The sequence below is a fragment of the Uranotaenia lowii genome, chromosome 3 (assembly GCF_029784155.1).
Source record: "Uranotaenia lowii strain MFRU-FL chromosome 3, ASM2978415v1, whole genome shotgun sequence".
In the NCBI taxonomy this organism is placed as follows: Eukaryota; Metazoa; Arthropoda; class Insecta; order Diptera; family Culicidae; genus Uranotaenia; species Uranotaenia lowii.
In genome coordinates this window covers 120,206,394-120,232,787 of record NC_073693.1, presented here as the reverse complement: position 1 = coordinate 120,232,787, position 26,394 = coordinate 120,206,394, and the positions used below count along the sequence as shown (strand labels likewise).

Here is a 26,394-nt window from a genome sequence, read left to right as displayed (position 1 = left end):
GCCGACGAACAGGCAAAAAAATAAAAAATTATATGAAAATAAAATATTTTTTTTTCGATTTCGGCAATACTGAAGAAACATGAAATAAAATTAATTTCTATGGAAACGTTTTATATTTAAGCAAACACTTAGCAAAACAAACGAAACAAAGTCAGTCATTGATCTATTTTTTTGAGCGACAGACGTGTTTGAATAAATTCTTCGAGATTGTAACGTTTGTTGAGATTCGAAGAAATCGTAAAATCACGACACTTCTCAATCACTTATTAAAAATTTGAATATATGAAAACTGTTTTCTAAGTTTGAAAGCTAACGAATTGAGTCCGATTTCAATAATCATCTCTACTGTTAAAATGAAATTATTAAGAAGCAACCGGGTTGTTTCATGTGAAAGTTTAACTTTTGTTCTAAGTGTAAGTATCTATAGTATAAGTGTTTTTTAATGCCCCTGTTCTTAAATTTCATAAATTTATTTCAAAATGAACTTTATGAAATTTAAGAACAGGGGCATTTTCCATGAAAAAACTTGCATAGGACAAATAGTAAAAACCCCTTTTAAATGGTAAAGTTTGACTGAAAATAGAAAATGAGTATTATGGAGGAACTAGAGAATTGCAAGAAGGTTTAATTTAATTAGTTTTTGTAGCTCTGACATATTGAAAAAAGTTTATACACTGATTTTCAATATTATAATAGCTTAATTATATTTGAATTCGTAGTTAAATGTTGAGAACATCAAACGAATCTGTAGTAAAATAGTTTAACCTCTTAAACCGATGATAATCCTCGATTCAGACGATGTTTTTTTTATATAAAATGAAAGCCAGCCAAGAAGTTGATCTCTTCTGTTGCATATATAAAGGAGTCTACAAACCCGTGATTTTGCTTTCATCTATTCAATCTAAGAAGAGCTACAAATTATTTCCACCGATCTAGTGGTGTCCTGAAAACTCCTAATTTTTTTTCTTTAGGGTGTCCTGATTTTTGCGAAACCACTTGTCACCTCTGCTACAAACGCTACAAAAAGCATTTTGAATTGGGAAATAGAAACTATATTGATTGATCATTTCATTACGAAAAAGACTGAATTCAGATTCATGAGATAGTTTAAAATTATGAGAATTTCCTGGATTATTCTGGATGAAGCGGTAGATACAGATAGAGTTCCATCTACCACAACACATTAGTAGGCCAAGCGTGGTCCGTCCCACAAGGGAAAACTTGCAGTGCGGACGAACTTGTGGGACGGACCACGCTTGGCCTACTAATGTGTTGGGTAGATGCAACTCTATCTGTATCTACCGCTTCATAGTAGTAGGCCCGTGAGGAACAAAAATTTGATATGTGATGATATGCTTCTAAATAAAATTCTACCCGCTCATTTTCAACATCTTTCATTTCATCTAACCTTCTATCCACCTATATAAAAATTTCATAATCTTTAGATGTCCCTACTAAAAAGGACATCACTTTTCACCGCTAAGGCCGACAAATTAAAGTAACATACACACATTACACATTACACATTACACATTACACATTACACGGACACCCCAAGATGTTTTACTGAAACCATAAGTTGTTGATGATGGTGTAGCTTTTTACAACATTACTTTTGGATGTTTTACAAATTATCCAACATCATATAAAAAATTGGACAAGTTTTTTGTTGTATATATAAAAAAAATACTTGGCCGAATACTTAGTTCAACAATTCGGTGCCGAATATTTGGTACATTTCTGCTTTGTTTGAGTGTCCTAAAAAACTTCAGGAATTCTCGAATCCTAAAAGTAAAGATAAATTCCCGGAAATTTAAACGACATGACACTAAAGTTATTTTTCACATGTTATGAAATCCGTCGTTAATGTATTTCGATTCTCGAAAGCCGAGTAGGGAAGAGACGGGCTTAATGCGCATTTTAAAGAAAGTTCTCATTTTCTCCCATATTCCAATAGATAGGAGTCTAAAAACTATATGCACATAAGCGGACATCTGTTCTATATACGTCAGAGCAATTTTTCTGTTAAAATCTCTTTCAGTTTTTGTGAAAATAATTTTGTAATAAAAGTAATCAAAATAGCCGATTTCCGAAGATGGCGGGCTAAATTTGCATATTTAAGTTTTAAGCAATATTTCATTTACACTTGCAATACTCTGATATTATTTTATTGAAAATGGTAGAAACGGATGTTAAGCATAAGTCAATGCTGAAATTTTAGTGAAATTTTAGACATCACAAGTTCATATTCATATTTTTATCAGATCAGTATTAAGGTCTTCATTTTTCACTGTAAGATTATGATTTGAGCGAAGATTTAATGTTTCAATGATAAAAAAATGAAAAAAAAATATAAGACTAATATAGGCATTAAACCTGCTTGATATGGGCATTCAAAACCTGGCTCTTATTCCAATATCTTATCATTTACAACTTTGCCAAAAGCATCAATTTGTAGAATTTCCGATTTCCAGATGAATAAGAAAGAAACACCATTAACATTTTTGTTTAAAGATTTTGTACGCACGATAATTAAATTTCGATACATTTTAACAAAATTTACAAAAATCTTGTTCAAATTTTTAAAATTTTTTGATTTTATATAACAGTGCCATGTGTTAAAAGCGTATTACCCTCAAACTGCACTGATTATACATGTTGAATCTCCAGTCTATCGTCAATTGACTGTTTGAACCGTTCTGATGGCAAATATCCGTGCAAAAAGAAGCCGTGTGAGAAAAACTGAGCAGAATCAAACCCGGAGCAAAAACCTAAGTGTAATTGAAAAAATGGTCGAATCAGCAAGGAAAAGATTCGTTCTATTTTGATATATTCATTTATTTTTTTTAAGGGCTTGTGATATAGCTCAGTTGGCAAGTCTGTTGTCTCCTGAGCCGATGTCCGCGAGTTCGAGCCCAAGAGTAAACATCGAACACAGTTGTACCGGATAAGTTTTTCAATAACGATCCGCCAACTGTAACGTTGATAAAGTCGCGAATGCCATAAAGATGGTAAAACGACTATAATCGAAACAAAAAAAAAAATATTTTTTTTAATCGTTAAAACATTGAATCTAAAAAAATGTTTTTTCGTTCAAAATGTCATTGTAAAATGCAAAAAACAAAATGGAATCTCTAAAAATTAACGATTCTAATAAATACACTACAAGAAGGATTGGACTGCTTTATTTCGCAACTTTCATCATTAAGGATATTCGTTTCGCAAATTTAATACCGTAATACGGGTTAGCATTGATTACCGGGGTAGCTTTGATCAACTTGAAATTTTTCCACATAATCATCAATTACTAAGTCTTAAGTTAAAATATCTCACAAAAAATTTCTACCTTTAAAAATCTAGAAGATGAGTTTCAAATTAGAAAAAACTTGGTTTGTTTTTGAAAATTTCAAATGTACGTAAAATGTAATTTAAAAATATTGAAATACCGGTTTTTTCGAAGACTCACAAACAAACACCCTTCCTGAAGAAATCAAAGCGTTTAGAATAAGGTTGCCAGAATTTTTTCCACTCCCATCCGGGCCTAGCAATTCCGGGCATTTTTTCAAAAAAACCTGGCAAAATCCGGGCATGGATTTCAATTTTTCAAATCCAAAAACCGGGCAAAAACCAGGCAAAATTTAGGTGTTATGTATTGTATATAAAAGCAAAGAAAAAATGCAAAAAAAAATGAAATTAATATTTCATTAATGTAATTGCAGACTTCCGAAAACTTTTTGGAACACTTAAATATTTAAAGGTTTATAAAAGTATTATTTAAAGGTTTATAAAAGTAAATCAGCGTTATTATTTGAAACAACCGTTCAAAATTTCCATACCGTTAATCGATTTTGCTGAAACTTACTCAAAAACTTTTTTTTTTGGTTTCTTTGTGAAAATCGTGAAAAAATCCGGGCAATATCCGGACTTTTTTCACGATATCCGGGCAACCGGGCCGGACCGGACTTTTTCGAAATTTTGCATCAAATATCCGGGCAAACCCGGATAAAACCGGGCAATCTGGCAAGCTTAGTTTAGAAGCAGCAGATTTATTTATGAGAGAGTTCAACTTTTTTTTTAGTAAATGTATAGTTATGGTGTAGTTTTTGTTGTTTTTTTATATTTAAAAAATTTGGACATTTTGAAGTTGAAGCCAGCCTATGACAAAAAGCCCGTTAATGAATGTCCATCTTTCGATTTTAATTGTTGTTCGACCTTAACACATCGAGGACTGCATTTTTTTTTTACCGTGAAGAAATCTAAACCAAAAAACATCGAAATACAGCATTGTACATATCTATATCTCAAAATTCACTGAACCAAATGTTACAAATTTAGTATGTTTGAGCCAATTTGTGTTCGATTTTGTAGTGTTTTATGATAAATTTTATGTCATTTTTTTTTTTGAGTTTGTTCCTTCCTACCTTATCAATTCAGATATTTATGTCAATAAATAACTTTTTTTTTTTAAATATTTTTAGTTGTTTGTATAGTGTAAAAATGGTACATAACATTTTTTTTTGTTTTTTAATTGCTGATTGAATTTAATGAAATTGGAATGGTTAAATGATTCAGGCGTATTTTTAGGCGTATAGTATAGTATAGTGTTAAATTCCACTTTTTAATTTTTCCCTGGAACCCGGGAATTCCCGGGAAACAGATCATCAAAAATCCTGATTTGCGGGAACGATGAAATTGTTGGGAAATGGACACTAGACTATCTCAAATTTGTATGGGAAATTTTAAACTTGTGAAATGTTATGAGCTGCAGGCTACAATTAATCCTAGGCCTAGTACCTATATGATCTCGTGTCAAATTTTTGCCAGATCGGATCACGAGAAGGAGTCGCTCAGCGAGGCTGAGTTTGTATGGGATTTTGAGACATTTTGTTCGGAAAGAACATGAAAATCGAACTTTTCATCAATAACTTTGGTCCCATTCTGCCGTTTTCTTTTAAATACGGGTTTTCTTAAAGCTTGGATTATGACAAATATTTCTTCTGAAGACTGCATCTGCATGACTTTCAATACTGCATCAAAGTATTCGTCGCAGTGTCTCATTAATACTGATGAATATCATCCTTAAAAATGGCTTGAAGAGCATTGAAAAAAAAATCAATTCAAATGAATCACACGCTCATATTTTTTTAACCATAAATGATTGTTTTTCATACATTTTATGGTATTTTTAGTAGAACTGCTAAAATTATTATTTTTCAACCGTTATGAATTGTTAAATTTCAACCATTTTCCGAGTTTATGAAGAAAACTTTGATAATGGTTGAAATTAAACAAAAAAAATGACTGAAAAAACAGAAGCCATGTTTTCATTCGCTGAAGTGTTTGTTTTGTTTGTGATTCTACGTTGGACTAAATTTCTTAAAAATCTCTTGAATTGCTTGACATACAAACTGTAAGTATTGTTCTGGTAATATCTGTTAATTCAATAAATAGAAATTGTGTTCAGATAGATCATTAACGTCACTCTTTCAAATTCAATTTTCAGACGAGAGTTAGGTTATCTGGGGTCGGAAGCAGCAGCAGTTCCGCCGCAGACAAAAATTCGTCGGTTTGCTACTCAACGAAATTATAACAGCTGCCGTCACGTCTTTAGGTAAGTACATATCAATTTGGAAATCTCTGTGAACTGTTCCAAAATTAATAACCACGGAAAATTTATTACAGAATGTTCCGGAACTCCCTACGTTTGCTGCATCAGGAGGTTCCGAATATACACCAAGAAAAACTGGCACCAAAATCACAGCACAGCCGGAAGCTGAACCACAGGTCACCGGCTGAACATTAAAGGAAAGGCAGCAGCGCATTATCCGTAGCAGTAGCCGACACAATCATTCCCTCCGCCGACAAAACTTTCTTCCGCTAATGCAACATAGTAGTGCTACAATAACAATTACAATTATGTTTATTAATGATGTTTATAATACATAATGCATAATATGAAACTTATTGAATTTCTATATATTGAATGAAATTTAAGTCGATTCATATTTAAAAACGGATATTTTCTTTTAATTTCGACCCATTTTTACTTTTTTGACCATGCTTGAAAAATAACCATTATTCAAGTTCTCTGTAGAATCTCATTTTATGAGTTTTCGCTGAAAACTCATAAAACGACTTGATCCACTAAACTGCCATTATGGTTATTTTTCAAACATTAATGGTTCAACTTGGCCCAGCGTGCACTGCTGGAGCCCGGTGTCAGTTGAATTGACTACATTGCGATCAATAACTTGCTAGGCTCCAGCAGTGATGTCAGTTGATTTGTTTGTTTTTAAATTCCGTTAAAATCTCTTTCAGTTCAAAAGACATAGCCCTGCTAAACAGCTTTCAACTTTTTTGCCTGATGAGTGTGGTGGATACAGTTGTGGTTATCAATTAATAAAATTAATACTGGAAACAAAACAAAAAAATAAAAATAAATTATAGCTCAAATTGGGTATGTTTGTACTAAATTCAACTGTGTGGCTGTGTAATATTTTAAGAGTGTTTAAACTTAGCGTGCATTAAAAAAAGTATTAAAAGAAATTCATCTCTATCATTCGTAAATAAATAAATGAACAAAAGTAAAAAGTTGTTCCATCACTATGATACGATCACACGAGCACATCGACCCAGAATGATATCGATGTCAATATCGAAAAGGCTACACATACTAGTAGTAGTGATTTACGTGACGGATGAACTCGTTTGGATTCGAGCTGGGGATGTAGTCCTGATGTATCATTCTTGTAACCAACTATACGGACGAAGGTTGGCTCACTCGGTGGCCTCCCAATGTGTTGGACCGAAGGATTCGCGACAGTCACCACAATGAGATACGAAATAACAGTCTTTGAAAAAGATGTTAGGCGAAAAATTTCTTTTAAAAATGTATTAATTGGCACAAAACCCGTTTGCAGTCTAAGTTCCACAGAGGACACAAAAATGATATTGATTCAGTACAAAATATTCCATTCTCCCATACAAACCAAAAGTTCAAATCCACTCATGTAAACGTTACTCATAAATTCTGCAAAAATTATGGATGAGTTTTGAACCAAAACGTAGCATTTTAGAAACTCAAAAATGACCCCAAGTCGACTCAGTCTTTTGTATGGTAGCTGTCATTTGTGCTTGAAATCAACCAACATATTTTGGTCATTATTTATTTTTTTTTTATTGTGTACAACGTACATATTTATTGCTTTAGAAGTTTGGGCTTAACGCATTTATCGAGAAATACTTCAAACATGATATGCAATTTGTAAATTTTGAAATATTTGAAAGGATCTTCAACGTTTTTTTTTCCTGTTTTAAGTCGTTGTAAGTTAATTTTTCAAACAAAATTCTTGTTCAATACTATTTTCAACAAAAACATGTGATTTCATTTGGTTGTTAGTAAATTATATTGGTGTTTGGTTCAGCACTTCCGAAAAAAAAATCTATATCAAGTTAACCAACAAGAAAAGAACTGTCAAAACTGGACTCACCTGTTTTGTTCTTGACGATGTCGTACTCGTCCGGTTCCTCGTCCAGATCGTACTCGTCGTCCTCCTCGATGTGTGGCAGGACCATTTCCGGCAGGGTTCTGGACCGCACATTCAGGGACGTCACCGATTTTGGCCCCGTATTGGTTTCGATGGCCAACGTCATCGGCAGCATCTTGATGAACACATACGACAGATAGAGCAGGGCGAAGAACGATTTCCGCAGCTTCCGATTTTTGCTTACTATGTACTTATGGCTAATGAAGGCGTGGATGATCCGATGATAGAGTTGAGTTTTCTTGTTCTGGTGACTTTTAGCAGCTTGGTGGCATCCTCCCCATACGTGGTCGGGGATCAGGCTCACTATCATCTTTGATGGCTTACAGCAGTGACATGGACATGGCGAGAATGCAACTGACTCATCTAACGTCCATTCACGTCGGCCAGACAGAGGGCAGGCTTTCGACGACTTAATTGGGATGAAAATTATCTTCTTCACTGCGCTTTTTCTTTTTTCCTCTTTCCTTTGCTGTGAATATTCCGGTTCCGTTGACGGAAATTGGCCCACCGGCTGGTTCCAGTTACATCACATCACATCACATGAGACGTTCCTGGATGCTGCTGCTGCTGCTGATGATGATGATGGCAATGCAATGGAAATGGTAGATTATCACAAACACCGACCGGTAGGTATTTCACAGAAACTGCCAAGCGTTAGATAACTGCAATCGAATTACACATGGATAGTTTGTCACAATAGGAAACGGATGAAGAACGCCAACGATGAGACATCACCACCATTCATTGCCCACCCACATGTGAGGAGTGATTATGCATTCTTACTTTTAATCATGAATGAAGATGTGTGGTAGGGTGGATTGAAAAATTAAAACAAATCCTGAATTCTTTAGGTTCTTGACTTAATAATACTCTCAAAAAATTTCAATAATTTTTAAATTTCGGGAATGAGTTTTGTTTTGTATTTTTTTTCCTTCATCATCTTAATCTTATAAATGTGCTACTTTATAGTTCAATGAAGAGATTCTAGCAAAAAAATTACAAGCCCAAAATGCGTGGGACTCCTAGATAATTTGTTCTGAATAAAGAAGCTGACAATAACGTTTGCTATCCCATTATCCCATTATCAATCCGGAAAAGGAAAGCTTTTTCTTGCTATCAATCTGGTGAGGCATTAAACATTCATGATTCAAAATTCTGTCTTTCCACTGGCGAGTTTCGTCCAATGACTTTATTGGAATTGACTCCGGTAATAATTTAAAATGATGATTGGTAGAAGAAATCAAAGGCATTTACATCCATAGATTCTTGCTGAAGGATGAAATATTTTAGAATCGAACGTATTGTTGATAGGAAATACTTATTATATTCACTAAAAAACTACACCTACAAATCATACTCTATTCCATTAATAAAATTCCTTGAGGTGGAATTTTCGGTCTAAGATTTTATGCTGGATCGGCATTAACAAACTTGCCAATATCTGGCATTGTCCTCTTAGCACAATCGCATTGCATTTGCATATGTCTGAAAGAAACCAAATAAAACATATCCTACATCCTAACCCAAGACAAAGCAGGATGGAAACAATCAACCAGCAAGGATATTGTCGAATAATGTACCAAGTGCTGTGTGTGTATGTAAATCGGCATTAGAAAAAACATTCGTTGTGTCTAACCGACGGCAAAAAACAGATCCCTGCAACGTTACACGATTTGTCTATGTATCGTGTGACCAACATCTTTTAAATATGTGCTCGTGAATCTCGTTTTTAAGCTTTTTTTCCTCAGATTTAAGCTTTTTTTGCCTTGAGAGCATAGGAGACGAAAGCTTAAATCTGAGATAAAAAGCTTAAATCTGTCAAAACGAGGGAAAAAAGGGGAAATCTGAGAGATGTGCTCCACACGGTTTGAATAACATTGCCGGGAAGTGGCAAAAAACCACCAGCCAAGATGAGCTGTGCGTGTGTATGTAAACCGGCCGGCAATAGAAAACAGTTTCTAGTTTCGCATTCTCCTCCGATTCTCATCCCTTTCCCACCAAAGACAAAGGAGGATGCAAAAACACCGGCCAAACGGCTGACGGTAATCTACGGTGGCAGAAGAGTTTGATTCTCACTATATTTTTTTGGTCGAATTATCCAATAGGATGCCTAGTGGCTTGAATGTAGTGACCATGCATCATTTTGCTTTGAACTCGAGTCTTTATGCCAGTAGTGCTTTTCCAATCATATCATCTTTGAAACAGAACACTTTTCAGCACATTTTCGGCACAAAGATTTGCTAAATAGGCATTTTTGCAACCTCTTCTATGGGTGCTGTTCTAGAAATCGACCTTTCTAGGTATAACATTGCGCTTAACCTACTATTATTTACTATGCAAGCAATCCTAAGCAACCTAAAAAAAACAAGCTATCGTGGGTGCTGTTGTTCGTTTGGTATTATTATTAAAATTGATACGATTTAGGCGTTCGGCAACATTAGCCCATTAAAAACCCATCTGCATGTAGAATAGCGTATGCGTGTTCAGAATAATAATCGCATGCTCAAGCATTTTGGTTAAAAGTGTCAAAGATTGAGTGAACCACGTTGAGCGTGTAGAGGAAAGAGAAAACCGCTAAAACGTTACTCTCGTTTCCGGTGGAAAAAAGATCGGTCGTTCGTCACACAAGTTGTGACAGTAGTGCGTGCGCAGAAGAAAACCTGGTTTGCAAGCGGAAGAAGCCGGAGTGCCCTTGTTCCAGCACCAGCAGGAGGTACGTAGCCCCGGAAACAATCCGTTGGTTCAAAGGCATTGAAAAATGCAATTTTTTACAGCTTCTACGCCGCAAAAACGCGGCCACGCCACGTGCATACTTTGCACAGAATCCAGCCGTCGAACGGTAAGCCGAAAAAAGGGCAGCCCGTTTTGGAAACTCGATTTCCGGGCCAGAAGGAACAAAAATAAAAACAAGCGCCATAAAAGGGTCGCAAAGGCGGCCATTTTACCCTTATTTTACTTTTCCTAAGCGAATTCGTCGTTGGATTCCCCAGGCTGCACCGTATCACTACCCAGTGGCCAAAATCACGGTGGAATAGCCGCCAAATCCAGCTTCGTCCGTCTCGCTACTCCGGTGGCGAAGTTCCCGGTGGAATAGTGCATCAGTGGCAAAAATTCCGGTGGACCAGCCGCCGAATCCGAGGCAGATCGCCTCGACAGTTTCGAAAAATCCCGGAGAACAGCCGCCGAATCCAAATAAGACTTATCTTGTGTGATTTTTTCCGAGAATTCGAATAAAGGCTATTTGAGCCACCGCACGGGAAGTGGAGTTTTGGCTTAACTATTTGAAAAAAAAGGTTGGGGATTGAGGGTAAAACCGCCATAGCTCCCATTCATTCGTTTGCTCGGAAAAAATCACACAAAGAAAGTTTCATTTGGTTCATCATTTTCAAGTATGAGCTTCCTTTTTCATATTTAATGAAACAATATACGGGAATCGCGGGTAAAATCAGTTTTAACTCCATTTTCTGTCTGAAGTGTGCGATGGCTCAAACAGTCTCCATTCGATTCCTAGGAAAAAAAATCACATTAGATAGGTATAGGGGAAAAGTTCATATAACGCCCCATGTGGCTAATACGCGCCACTCTTGTTTTGAAGAATCTGAAACATTTTAAGCCTGCAAAATATTACCAATTTGTTTTAAATGCTGTGATTGGTCATGGCAAGTATGAATTTTTCCTTAAAATGCCCCTGTGTCGTGATAATTTCACAATTTAGGTTTTTCTTCATTTTGATCTAAATTTTAAAACACTTTTAATAAGGTGTCACCAAGCAGAGAAAAACGAATAAGACAATATTTTCTGACACATCGATAGAGGAGAATCTAAATTACGATTTTATGCTAAAAAATCATACTGAACTCGCTTAGGTATGCTTTTCATGGGTATGTTCTATCACGGCCCATGCGCTCTTTATAACGCGCCAATCGTAGTAGGCTGAAAATAGCATTAATTTTTCAAAAAGGCCAATTTTCATTGAAAATGAACAAACAGTCTTAAACCATATTTTGAGCGTTAATTCAGTTAAAAAAATCAATTTTTCATATTTTGTTAAATTTCCATTAGTCCATTTTGATTTTCTTTTCAGTCAAAGTGTCTGTAAGTATTGGTGTGTTTTCGGTCTTCGGCTGCTCTCGGGTGTGTTCGGCTGCTAGGCGCGTATTGAATACACAGCGGCGCGTATTTGCAACACAGTTTTGTTCTGTTGCTTTGAATATGGTTTTTAAAAATCATGTTTTTGTAGAAACTTTAGCAATTTGAGTAATGAAAAATCATAGGAATATGTAGAAAACACTTTTCTTCAACGATTACACCCATTTTTAACACAATTTGTACATGGAATACATAGAAAATCAGCGATTCGCTTAGGTGGCGCATAATAGGGCATGTTCCCCTATCTTTGTTCTTTGTTGTGTTAAGTCCCAATAAGTGTTTTTCGGGATTGTTTACAAAATGTAGGAGAATATGGGGCTAAAAAAGACTTCATCTCCGTTCGTATGTTTGAGCGGCATCTCAAATTATGTCCAATTGATTTTCCAGACAGCTAGTATAATTTTATAGATTTGGTTCATTGAGGAGGGAAGATATTGCATTTCTTCGTGGTTTATACACTTCTTTCCATTATGCACCGGTTTTGCAGAATAATCTTTTTATATTCTTTGCACAAAATTTTGAGTTCAATGTCGGGATAAGGGAATTCAAAATAAATCTGATAAGAAAATAGTTTATAAAAGCCAAACCAGTAAAAGTTCCTTAATATTCAACAAGTTTAAGCCCCATTCGTCCCTGAAATTTTTACCCGATACAGTTCCTGGAGTGTCAATTTGACACTTTGGACTAAAACCGCTATATGTCTCTTGTTCCTCAACCGAATTTTACAAAGTTTATAATTTTGAAAACCCCGTAATGTTTCTCAGACATTATTCACCTAAAATGATTTAGTTTTTTGTTATTCAAAGTCTAAGAAAAAATCCGACAAATAACACGCTTCGGAAAAAAGACAGTAGATCAGCTACGGAATGCTAAAAAATATCATTTGGAGTCCAAGAAAGCTGAAGGTAGAATATATACGTTGCGTTTTTTTTTAAGATCATGATCACAAAAATGTAAACAAGTGGTATAAAACTCGTACTTTTCAATCAATGAACCGTCAAAATTGTTTAAGTAAAACCAGATAAATTTTTAAAACAGGATTGAAAAGTTGAAGAAATTTGACACATTTTTGCATTTTTAGATAGTCAAAATACGAAAAAAACAGGATTAGGTAGCTGGTTATTGAACGTTTTGTCAATTTAAATTTTTAAGATTTTCTTGCACTTAACTCCAACTTTGCACTGGATTTTGAGTATATTCACTCAAGATTCCCGCAATAAATTTATATTCACCAGAAAGCCAATATCATACTGATTCGAGTGGTGTAATGACATTACTGCTGTAATAGTTTACGAAAATATTTGTTTTAACATTCTTTAGCTGATCTTCAATCTTTTTTCCGAAGCATGTTTCATTTTTCTTCTTAGACTTTTAATAGAAGTAAACTGAAGTATTTTAGGTGTATAATGTATGAGAAACGAATTTAAATTACATTACATTTCAAAACTATGAATTATAGGGTTAATAAACTCAAAATTTCGAGTTAAAGATATGAATGTAGAAAAATTATAATTTTCTAAATATGAATAAATTTGTATATACTTAATTTAAAATTACTCGAATTTTCATAAAAAGGAAGACTCTAAGGGCATCAAACACATTCGAAGTTTCTTTGAACTAAAGGTAAATTATTGAAAATCAACATTTAGTGAAATAAGTTTGAAAATTCAAAGTGGAAATGAGTTAACTTGGGCACAGACATTACTAAAATGACTTGTTAAACGTAGTTATTTACTTATTTCAGGCGCGGTCCTATGGTGGGGGTGATCGGGGTGATCACCCCCCCCAAGCAGCAAAAAACCGTTACAATATACTCACAAACGCTGGAATTTCTATGAAAAGTTCGAACATTTCCTAGTGGGTGTTCATTGGAATTTTCAAAATTTTCCACTCCGTGGGGGTGTTTTGTCAAATAAAAGAATTAATTAATTTCTTAAATTCTTAACATGGGAAAAAATTCGGTCCGCCAAACTAAAACAGCTGTAACTTGCAATGCCCTAGACCAATTTTCACCAAATTACTTTTGTTAAGGCACTTACAGTGTTTAATTCGAAATTACTGACCATATAAGCATCTTTTATATATTTTTATAGAACCATATCTTTTCCATTTTCTAAAAATACCAAAAATACTACTTCTTAAATTAGAGGTGATGAACAAAACCTGATAAAAATTGAGTCCAGGAATATACTTCCGAAAACAGGTTTTAAAACAAAGGCTCCAAAAACTTGCCTATGTATTAATAACCAGTGATAATATTATCTCGTCATAACTCGACTTTTTTCTCGAGAACAAGGACTTTTCATTGAAAAATATTATTAGCTATAAGAAATGAACCTTTTAATAATTTTTTTCATTTTAAATTATAAATTATGTTTGAAAACATTGAATGCATGGAGCAAAAATACAATTTTCTACTTTTTTACTAAATACGTTTGAAATTTGTAACAATATCAGTTCCAATAAATTTTAAAATCTATGAGAGCTTGAAATTTAAGAGAAAACAAATAAAAATAAAGTTCTGAAAGCTGCATACCTAAGAATTTGATTATAATGATTTTGTTTTAGAATTAAATTTAAATTTAGAAATTGAAGAATCGAAACAAGAGATTAGGTAATAAACAAGTTCAGAATCAGTTTTTTTTTCATGTTAACTTATAAGTTCATCACTTATCAATGATTGATTTCACTCAAAACTGATTCTTTTTAAAACTTCATATAAACTCCATATCACCAAAACGAGAGGTGATAAACAAAATCTAGTTTAAGATTCGAGTTCAGCGCACCTAAATCTACTAAATCAATCATTAAAACATAGACACCAAAATAAAAAAAAAAAACGTCTTATCAAAATAATGCAAGAGATAGATTATTTTGATAAGACGTTATTATTAGGAAAAATCATTTTCAAATGTTAAAGCTGAACTTTTTTATCTTCATATTATATTTAAATTTATGAAGAGTTAATCACCGTGATTTTGTTTGATTATTTTATTTATCGTTCTTATCGATGAAAATTAAAAGAACATAACTAAGAACATTTCAACATTATGAAAATTCTTGTCAATAGAAAGTTAGAAATGTATGGATATTGAAAATGCGAGAGCAGAATTTAATAAGAAGCATTTAAGTCACATGTCATCAATTCATTTTTCATGGATAATAAAAAAACAAATTAAAAAATAAATAAATAAAAGGGAAAATAAAAGGGATTACTTTCGTGTTTGATCGTTCAAGAACTCTTCCATTTCCAAAATTGTACTTTGTCAGTGATGATGAATTGTTGTTGTAATTTAAATACATAAAGTTATAACTGCGAACACAATCTAAAATTAACTTTTTTTGCCTATTATAATGGTTACTGGTAGAATTCAAATATTAATTAAGGATTTTATCTTTGATAACTTAATAACTTGATAACTTGATAGAATTAATTATTTTCATTTTTAAAATAATCATCTGCTAATTTCGAATAAGTTCTCTAAAGTTCAAAATGGGTATATTTTCCTCATCGATAATTCACATTTCAAATTGTGATTGAAAAATATTTCAAATGGATGACATTACAGAGGAATTTTTCAACCAAAATTACAATTGAAATTGAAGAATAGAAATGTTAATTAATATGGTTGATAGTTTCCATTGTTATCAATTATTCTGACCTGATCTGATGTTTTGTCAGAATTCAAATTTAATTTCTTATCAAATTTTGTGTTATATTTGATCTATTCTTCTTCTGTGCACTGATTGTTATGTCCGAAGCTTCAAATTCTGGATTAATTCCAATTTTTAATTCGCATTCCGTTCCTGATGTTTTGAAAATACTCGCTTGAATTTTTTTTTGTTCTGAATATGAATCAACATTTCGAATGATTTATTAATTACTAACCGGAAATAAAATTTATTTAAAATTTTGATTCTGATTTATTTTGATTCGTATCAGTATCTTTTTTTTTTCGAGTTTGTGTGATGATCCGGATGGGTTTGAATACGGTTTGACTAATCAATTTGCTCATTTATTGTCCTTTTTTGGTATTGTTATAGTTTCTAACAAAATTTTAAATTCGAAACCCCCACCCACGTGTCTATCGCACGAGTCTGGTGTGCAGCAAATATTAAAGTCTTATTTGAAACTGCACACAATCGCACTCTCCAAATGAACGTTTTTTTCGCAACATATTTACGTTTTTGACTGATTTTTGAAAATTTGGAAAACCAGAGCAAAATATTTTTAATAGATGTTTTTCTGGACCCCAACGTTTTTATTTAACTTAAAAATTTTGTTATGAAATTTTTGAGGCTGTTTGAAATAAAAACTACGATTTTTCACGAAAAAATCCGCCATTTTTCACCTGTAAAATCTCCCCAAAGTAAAAAAAAAAAGAAAAACGTTGGGGTCTGGTATTTTATATGTAGAAAATATGCTCCAAATTTGAAAAGAATCGGATAAGTAGTTTTCAAATGACGATGTCCACGGACTTTAAAAATGTGCTTTCGAGAAAAACGCGTTTGAAGTTTCTGCTCTTTCTTTCTTGCAGTATTAGATAGGAGGAGATAAAGGCCTATAATTTCTACAGTTTTGCTTCAATTGACTTGAAAATTTGACACAACATTCTTGAAATGTTTTACAATAAAAAAATAAAAAAATAAAAAAAAATCGATTTTTTGAAAGTGTTAGACCCTACCCCCCCCCCCCCCCCCCCCTTAAGGATCAAGTTTTCTTTAGTAATGGATCAAGTCTCCTGTAACTAAAAAAATATCACATTTTTTAGTCTCACGAAAATGCTTTTAGTTCTTCTACGAGTTCATGTATCGTTCCAACTTTTGGAGCATATAAACTTGAAGTTATACGCTATCAGAAAAAGCTACAGCTTTTCCCAAAAAGATATGATGAAAATAAGAAAAGGGGATCAAGTATCCCCATTCTCCCCTCTGCATCGCATTTTTTTCAGAATCATGATGTTTAAACATACCAAAAAAATGTCTTGTTCTGACGGAAAACCTTATTTGCCATTAAAGTTACCTTAAGGTTTTGATTTACAATAAGTTCAAAAACAGCGCGGAAAAAAAAGAAAAAGTAAAATAGTCGTGAGAACGTATTGTAGAAACCTTATTTCATCAGTAAACATTCCAATTAACTTGATTCAGTATTGTTTTTGGCAAAAGTTTTAAAGACGACTGAACTATAGACAATTTTAGTCATCCTGAACAACGATGGGGCAGAGAACAAAGATTGGTAAATTTCCCCTAACCCAAAAATTCTCTTTGATGATGAACCACGGATGTTTCTATCAATTAATAATTATCTAACCTGAGAGCATCGATTATGATCATCCATTTCGTATGACGCACACACGCTATAATTATGGATCGAATGGTCTATTCATTATGTTGCTGTATTCGAAGGTGATTTTCCTGGATTTCGTCCAGGTGTAGAATATTGAAGTGCCAATTTAGCACCGGCAGCGCTGTTCACACCCAAAATTCAGCCTCTGTGCCAATGGCGTGTAGTCAATTACATAGCATCATTGGTACAAGAAGATAACGCGATCGGTGCTGAATCGATTTGCTCCCACCGGCATTAATCTACCAAGTTAACCGAATTGCGTATGTCTGAAAGAAACAAAATAAAAACGCTTTCACGTCCCTCCCTATCGCATCACAAGACGAAGAAGGATGGAAATAAATACCGGCCAACACCAGGCAGCCAGCGAACCGAGCACTGTGCGTGTGAATGTAGCAAAAGCAACAACAAAAACATCCTTCTTATTCAATCCCTTCAATCTACCGGCAAACAACCACGGCCGAGCTGTGCGTGTGTATGCAGTAAAAGCAACAAAAAAAACATTCCTTCAATTCAATTTGCCGGCAAACAACCACGGCTAAGCTGTGCGTGTGTATGTAGCAAAAGCAACAAGAATATATTCCTTCAATTGACCGGCAAACAAGCACCGGCCAAGCTGCCCGGCTTTAGCAGCTGTGTATATGTAGCGTGTGTATGTAATAGCAGGCAGTAAGCAAAGCACAGTTCTCATTCAATGGGTTTTCCGTTTCCTCCACTCCCGTTCCCTTTCCCGTTTCCATCGCAAGACAAATGAATACTTTGAAAGGAGACCAAACGCCGGGAAGCCACTGTCGTGCGTTTCTTTTGTGATTGATCGGTGGCAGAATGCCTATGACAAATATCCCTCTTCCTGCATGAAGTTCAAATAGTACACTGGTTAAGATGTCGGTCTGGCAATACGATTTAATTGGTGATTTGAGTTCGATTCTCCCTACGGGAGCTGTGGTTTATATTTTTATTTTCTTGTTTCTGGGATGAATTATCCAATAGGAACGAAATCGAAACGAACGAAATCCCATAAAATGTTTTTCTTGTTTTGCTTGAATGTAGTGGTCATGCATCATTTTAGTTGGGAGCCGAGTCCTTATGCCAGTTACGGTTTTTCAAACATATCATCTTCGGCACAGTGCACATTTCAGCGCATTATCGGCACAGAGATGTTCCAAATAGGCATTGGATTTTTGCAACCTCTTCTATGGGTGCAGGAATTAATTTCCCTCCTCGCTGCTGGCCGGACTCCATTCAATGCATACCGCGGATGCTTTCCCAGGACGGATTCGACCTTGTTTGGATGCGGCGGATGCGCCTCGCCGAGATCAAAAGCCGGCTCTCGTTCATTGAGGCATCTCCATGCCCCGTGTATGGTGCAACAAAACAAGGACACGTTATTCTACCCGGAGCTCAATTGATGAACTTAATTTTAGATTGCCCGTCACGAACTTTCCAAGTGGCCATTGTGCTTTAAGAGTCTTGTAGCTACTTTTTTTTCTGCACTCCAAATCGAACAGATTGGTGCCATTACGGGGTGCCCCATTCATTTCGGGGAAAAAATGAGCAACAACAACTTTTTAAGCCTCCTCCTCCATCACCCCAAAAGGATGCTGTGAGAAATGTTTGTCATCTGTGAACACTCTGTATGGGGTTCCATTGCTGTTGCCAAAAATAAAAAAATAAAAATGAAAATAAACGTTCCAGAATCGAGATGAGAAACGAGTGGGGCGTTGCTTAAAAATAAATATGGCAACTAACCTCAAATAGCAACAAGGCGTTGTAGGGGCAATTCCAAACCTTTGACAATAAATTGTTTGTGTGTGATGTGTGGTTTTCTCTAATGGACGAGGAAGGAGTGGCTTAGTGACGACAAACGTTCGTCAATTTTTAACGATTTTTTTCCGGTTGTGAGTTTTTTTTTCTTATAGGTTTCGTAGCACATTCTGGGATCTTTGATGAAATAATAGCAACAAAAGCGTGAAAGGTTTTTTGGCAAGCTATTCGGTTTTCTATTTAAAGGCGAACTGTTGGAATTTCAGTAGTGATTTGACATTTTTAATTACAAAGATATCATCTGACTCTTATACCCTATATTGTAGAAAACTAGTTCATTGAATATTTTTTGTTGAAAAGATTTTGTAAAGCTCTTTAATGACATCGTGTTGGCAGCAAAAGTACATACACCCAAAATTCAGCCTCTGTGCCAATGGCGTGTAGTTAATTACATAGCATCATTGGTACAAGAAGATCACGCGATCGGTGCTGATTCGATTTGCTCCCACCGGCATTAATCTCCCAAGTTAACCGAATTGCGTATGTCTGAAAGAAACAAAATAAAAACGCTTTCACGTCCCTCCCTATCGCATCACAAGACGAAGAAGGATGGAAATAAATACCGGCCAACACCAGGCAGCCAGCGAACCGAGCACTGTGCGTGTGAATGTAGCAAAAGCAACAACAAAAACATCCTTCTAATTCAATCCCTTCAATTCACCGGCAAACAACCACGGCCGAAAGTGCGTGTGTATGCAGTAAAAGCAACAACAAAAAAAACATTCCTTCAATTCAATTCGCCGGCAAACAACCACGGCTAAGCTGTGCGTGTATATGTAGCAAAAGCAACAAGAATATATTCCTTCAATTCACCGGCAAACAAGCACCGGCCAAGCTGCCCGGCTTTAGCAGCTGTGTATATGTAGCGTGTGTATGTAATAGCAGGCAGTAAGCAAAGCACAGTTCTCATTCAATGGGTTTCCCGTTTCCTCCACTCCCGTTCCCTTTCCCGTTTCCATCGCAAGACAAATGAATACCTTGAAAGGAGGCCAAACGCCGGGAAGCTACTGTCGTGCGTTTCTTTTGTGATTGATCGGTGGCAGAATGCCTATGACAAATATCCCTCTTCCTGCATGAAGCTTATATAGTACAATGGTTAAGATGTTGGTCTGGCAAGACCATTTGGTTAGTGAAATGAGTTCGATTCTCCCTACGGGCGCTGTGGTTTATATTTTTATTTTCTTGTTTCTGGGATGAATTATCCAATAGGAACGAAATCCCATAAAATGTTTTTCTTGTTTTGCTTGAATGTAGTGGTCATGCATCATTTTAGTTGGGAGCCGAGTCCTTATGCCAGTTACGGTTTTTCAAACATATCATCTTCGGCACAGTGCACATTTCAGCGCATTATCGGCACAGAGATGTGCTAAATAGGCATTGGATTTCTGCAACCTCTTCTATGGGTGTACAGTTGCGTTCAAAAAAGAATGAAATCGCGTGAAGCTGCCACCTTTTCCAACTTGGACAAGCTGCCATTTCTCTCTCGGTTTATATTTTTTCATGAAAATTTCACACAATATAGTTCAACTATCCAACTAACACTTCACAAAATTTGAAGTCTTTACAATGACGGAAAACAAAGATACAGCTATTCCCGTAAAAAAGAGAAATTTGGAGTTGCTTCACTAAACTTGCTGTATCTTTGACAATTTTCATTGAAGAATCTTGAAATTTGGTCCAAAGATGTAAAAATGTTTGATCTAATACCAAACCAAGTTTCGTCAAAATCGATGAACGTGATCAAAAATGGTGTCGGATTGAAAATGAGGTCCATTTTTGCCCAGCAGGCGATTTTATTCTTTTTTGGACGGATGTTTATATGGAAAACATCGTAATCCATGTATTCTTGGTTTTTTGTTTCACAAAACCAAAATTTATCACAAGGAATGTTGTAAATTGCTAAAAACTTCATTCCTACTTTCTTTCGAAAGAGAAAATGTTTCAACAGGGTTCAAAATAAGAAGAACAGGGTTTCAGAAATGACCTGCTAATTATATCGATAAACCAATTTGATCCACAATTAAAGCGAATATTCTATTCGCTCTTTTGTTCAATACCAACTCTGTTGGAACAATTTCTATTTCTAAACAAAGCAAGAATGAAGTTCCTATCCATTTACAACATTCTTTGTAATATATGTTGGTTTTGTGAAAGAAAAAACCAAGAATAAATAGATTAAGATGTTTTCCATACAATCATCCGTCCAAAAAAGAATGAAATCGTCTGCTGGGCGATAATGGACCTCATTTTCAATCCGACACCATTTTTGATCACGTTCATCGATTTTGACGAAACATGGTTTGGTATTAGATCAAACATTTTTACATCTTTGCGCCAAATTTCAAGATTCTTCAATGAAAATTGTCAAAGATACAGCAAATTTAGTGAAGCAACTCCAAATTTCTCTTTTTTACGGGAATAGCTGTATCTTTGTTTTCCGTCATTGTGAAGACTTCAAATTTTGTGAAGTGTTAGTTGGATAGTTGAACTATATTGTGTGAAATTTTCATGAATAAATATAAACCGAGAGAGAAATGGCTGCTTGTCAAAGTTGGAAGTGGGTGCGCAGCTTCACGCGATTTCATTCTTTTTTGAACGCAACTGTACATATGTAAATACCCATGTAAAAATATACACCCATAGAAGAGGTTGCAAAAATCCAATGCCTATTTAGCACATCTCTGTGCCGATAATGCGCTGAAATGTGCACTGTGCCGAAGATGATATGTTTGAAAAACCGTAACTGGCATAAGGACTCGGCTCCCAACTAAAATGATGCATGACCACTACATTCAAGCGAAACAAGAAAAACATTTTATGGGATTTCGTTCCTATTGGATAATTCATCCCAGAAACAAGAAAATAAAAATATAAACCACAGCGCCCGTAGGGAGAATCGATCTCACATCACCAACCATATGATCTTGTCAGACCGATATCTTAACCAGTGTACTATTTGAGCTTCACGCAGGAAGAGGGATATTTGTCATAGGCATTCTGTCACCGATCAATCACAAAAGAAACGCACGACAGTGGCTTCCCGGCGTTTGGCCTCCTTTCAAGGTATTCATTTGTCTTGCGATGGAAACGGGAAAGGGAACGGGAGTGAAGGAAACGGGAAACCCATTGAATGAGAACTGTGCTTTGCTGACTGCCTGCTATTACATACACACGCTACATATACACAGCTGCTAAAGCCGGGCAGCTTGGCCGGTGCTTGTTTGCCGGTAAATTGAAGGAATATATTCTTGTTGCTTTTGCTACATACACACGCACAACTTAGCCGTGGTTGTTTGCCGGCGGATTGAATCGTAGGAATATTTTTGTTGTTGCTTTTGCTACACACGTACAGTGCTCGGTTCGCTGGCTGCTGGCGAATTGAATTGAAGGAATGTTTTTTTTTTGTTGCTTTTGCTGCATACACACGCACAGCTCGGCCGTGGTTGTTTGCCGGTTGATTGAAGGGATGGAATTAGAAGGATGTTTTTGTTGTTGCTTTTGCTACATTCATACGCACAGTGCTCGGTTCGCTGGCTGCCTGGTGTTGGCCGGTATTTATTTCCATCCTTCTTCGTCTTGTGATGCGATAGGGAGGGACGTGAAAGCGTTTTTATTTTGTTTCTTTCAGACATACGCAATTCGGTTAACTTGGGAGATTAATGCCGGTGGGAGCAAATCGAATCAGCACCGATCGCGTTATCTTCTTGTACCAATGATGCTATGTAATTGACTACACGCCATTGGCACAGAGGCTGAATTTTGGGTGTAGATATAACAATGTTAGCAAATTTTGAATACACAAGTTTCTAAATATTAATATTGTATAATACAATCTTATACTATAATTTACGATGAAAAATGATCTTTAAAAAAATGAAATCTTTTTTCATGTACTGGTTGACCTAATATGCGTCGATATCTCTTAAGAAAAATGAATATTTTCAATTTTATTAGCTTAAAAAGCATTCTCTTCAATTAGATTTTTGAATTGGAAAAACATTCTATCATCTCATTATAAACGTTAGTTATAAATGGTTCTATTTGATTTTATGATACTACCCAGAAAAAATACTATAAGAAACTTCTTTACAGAAATGGGAAGCATCTGGGGTAAATAATTTTGAGCTGAACTAGCCGAAAACTGATCTTTAGCGGAACTATTTACTTTTCCTCAGATCTAGGAAATTATCATTTATAAATCTTTTCGATATATTGAAAAAAATCTTTTTCAAGATCTTTTCATACCTGCTTTGTTATTTTTGCTAAATTTTATTAAATGAAATAAGGGAACATCCATAAATGACGTAGCTTTTTTTGAGTTTTTATACCCCCCCTCCCCGCTCGTAGCATTTCGTTACAAAGTCATAGACCCCCCCCTAGATAATAACGTAGCTTTAATAACCCCCCCCCCCCCATTTTTAAAAAAATCGGTTTTTAATTTAATCGCTCAGACCGAAACCGTCATTCACTTCTTCTCTTTTGCCGTGGCGACGGCAGCGACAGACTTGACGTTTTCGTCCAAAAGAGAGGGAGAGAAGAGAAAAGAAAATCTGCAACTGTATGCGTATATATGGAAAACGCACAACCAAGGGGCGCATGAAAGTGAAAATTACTCAAAACAATTTTGATTTTTTTTTCGATATTTAATTAAAGCTACGTAGCTTTACTTGAACCCCAACCCCCTCACTCGTCACACATCGTCACACAAAGTCAAATCCCCCCCTCCCCCCACAAATGCTACGTCATTTCTGGATGTTCCCTAATGTTATTAGAAGCTTTAAAAACATACACCTTTTTATCTGCAGTTTTCTCCAATCTGACTAAAATGGTAGAAAAACTCATAAAAAACATTATTTGGGTTTTTATCAAGCTTTTCTTAAAAATATCGATTAATCGCGTAGTTTTTAATAGTAAAATATGAACTTGAGTGGAACTATCTTTGATCTTGAGCGGAACTACTAGCTTCCAATATCAATCGCTAGGTGCGTTGCATATGCTTTATGTCTCACACGCAGTTTGTACCCCTGAATGTATGCAGCACCTTTTTATTTTTCTTTTTATACCAGCTTTAGGGGCAGCTGTAAAATTAAGTTAATATAGAAAAAAAAGATTATTTTAAATGGTGCCACAGCGTTCCAAACCAGGCACACAAAAAGTTATATTTTTTGGAGTATAAGAACGGGAATAAGGAGGAAGGCTTCCATACATATTTTTTGGCATAACTCGAGAACTTTTGAAGCCAATAAACGTAGAGTCATAATTTCAGAATTATATAATATATTTTATAATAAAAAAAACGGCCTGGTATTGAAAACCTATCCGATTCACTTGTGTTTGATGTATACACTTTAATTAGAATTGTGTTAATTAGGGCTTGTGATATAGCTCAGTTGGCAAGTCTGTTGTCTCCTGAGCAGATGTCCGCGAGTTCGAGCCCAAGAGCAAACATCGAACACAGCTGTACCGGATAAGTTTTTCAATAACGATCCGCCAACTGCAACGTTGATAAAGTCGCGAATGCCATAAAGATGGTAAAACGACTATAATCGAAACAAAAAAAAAACTTTAATTAGAAAAGTATGATAAGATTTTTAATGTAAACTGATTTTTCCTTACTAAAATTTAAAAAAAAAAAACCAATGAATCATGAATTTTCAGATAAAATCTGTAATTTAAGGCATACTTTTGTATTACTTACATAAAAAGTTGTTCAAAGCAATATGACCCTAAAAGCGCACATTTATTCAGTTATTCAAGAAGGGTGCTTAATCGGTATAGCGCACGGCACCCTTCCAAATAAACGAATTTCAAATCAAAATCAGTTATTCAAATGTACTTAAAAAAATTCAATTTTTGAAATAAGAAAAACTAAAATTTGAGCATAGAAAATCCACTCTAATCTTTTTTTTTTTTTCAAAATAAGATACTACAGCTCAGTGAAAATTGGATATTTTCAAGGTAAGAAATAAATTTGAACGGATATTGAGCGAACAACTTTGGAAGGCTATGTTTCTGTTATTTACGTAAAAACTTTATTTTTTTAATTTGAAAATGTCTAAAGATAAAATTTAAATAAAGTTTAACAGTTACCCAAAAAATAGGAATGAAAACTACGAAAGATGTTGACAGTACAAAATGGGTTCGCTCAAGACGAGAATTCTTTCTTCAGTAAAACAGCTCTAGAGTTATTAGGATTTACTAAATATTCTACAAATCATCATTAGAAAACAGAAACCAAGATCTATCCGCTGAAATTTAAAAAATCGTTCGGATATAACCCCTATCTATACCACTTGATCAACTGTTCTGAGTTGCATCGAATTGAGCCATTTATTTAGTTCCACTCAAGATCATTTACCCTATCAACAATTTAAAAAATTGCTGTATTAAAAACTCGTCTACAAGAACAAAATATCATGCTATCATGTAAAAAATCTTTCAATGACCATTTTGATGCGAAGCACTTGAATTTACTTAAATTCATTTAATTTTCATGTTGGATTTGTATAGAAACCATCTTTTTCAAAAGATGGAAACGTATTTCAATTAAAAAAAGCAGTCTTACTGCTCAATAAATATTCAAATTATATCGTAACTTGTCTATCACTTCTTGTTTTTTTTACGGCCAGTTCTTAGAAGTGGAAGGAGTTCAAAACTATTATAGAAACCATCTCCGGCTCCAAAAACTCTTATATAACTACCAAATGTAACTAATATTGATCATTGAACATCGATTCTAACGGAAATAGATAGACAGACATTAATTTTAAGATACATTGATATGCCTAGTAAAAAATAGCCCATTTCAAATAAAGAAATTCATTTCCTGACAATTTTAACATTCTTGGGAATCGGAAAATCGGATGATTATTTTTCCGGGATCCCGTGAAATTTTGTCAAAGGAGTTTTAAACAATGTACCTACTGAATTAGACCGCTGCAAAACATGACTTTTGCTCCCATATGTTTTTTCGATGTCTTTTGGGTCACCAAACATCAGTGTTTAATTTGGGATCATTTGGTTGATTCCTAAATTAGCACAACGCGATACAATTTCACATGGAAATTTGTATGGAAGAAGGAATTTTCCTGTATTAAATCATCCAGAAAATTTAAATAAGCTTGAAATGAAGTTTGTCTTAAGCGAGTATTAAGGTTTTGCCTATTCTTGAGCTTCATTTTTGGTAACATGATAAGAAGCCTTTCACGAAAAAAGTTATAATCGTTTTAAAATAACAGAAATCTGAAATCAATGAAAATTATTTGAAAATATCAGGTTTTGTTGGCTGGAGCTTTCCCAAATTTCAAGAAATGTTTTTGTTATTGTTTAATAAGTCAACAAATTTACACAGCAGTTTTTTTTTAGAATTTTTTATTTTCATCCTACTAACCGCTTTAAAATGAGCAGTCAAAAACGCTAAAAAAATATTTTGAAGTTTAGTTTTTTCATAACATTGAAGATCTTTTCTGGGATAAAAGATCAGTTAAAGGTTTGTTTACATGAAATGTACTGCAAGTATCAGGAAATATT

The 26,394-nt window shown here is 34.8% G+C and overlaps 1 protein-coding gene across 11 annotated transcripts in view; it reads right to left on the bottom strand.

Annotated features, from left to right (window-relative positions):
- The window catches only part of LOC129750836 (uncharacterized), a 134,234-nt gene that overhangs the window by 82,715 nt on the left and 25,125 nt on the right, over nucleotides 1-26,394 (bottom strand). For 8 of the 11 annotated variants that reach the window (XM_055745929.1, XM_055745931.1, XM_055745932.1 and 5 more), the window contains one exon: nucleotides 7,491-8,209. In XM_055745929.1, coding sequence (XP_055601904.1) covers nucleotides 7,491-7,857 — 367 coding nt within the window. In that variant the 5' untranslated portion in view covers nucleotides 7,858-8,209. The remainder of the gene's footprint in view (nucleotides 1-7,490; nucleotides 8,210-26,394) is intronic. The other 3 variants (XM_055745926.1, XM_055745930.1, XM_055745927.1) reach the window with 2 other exon arrangements.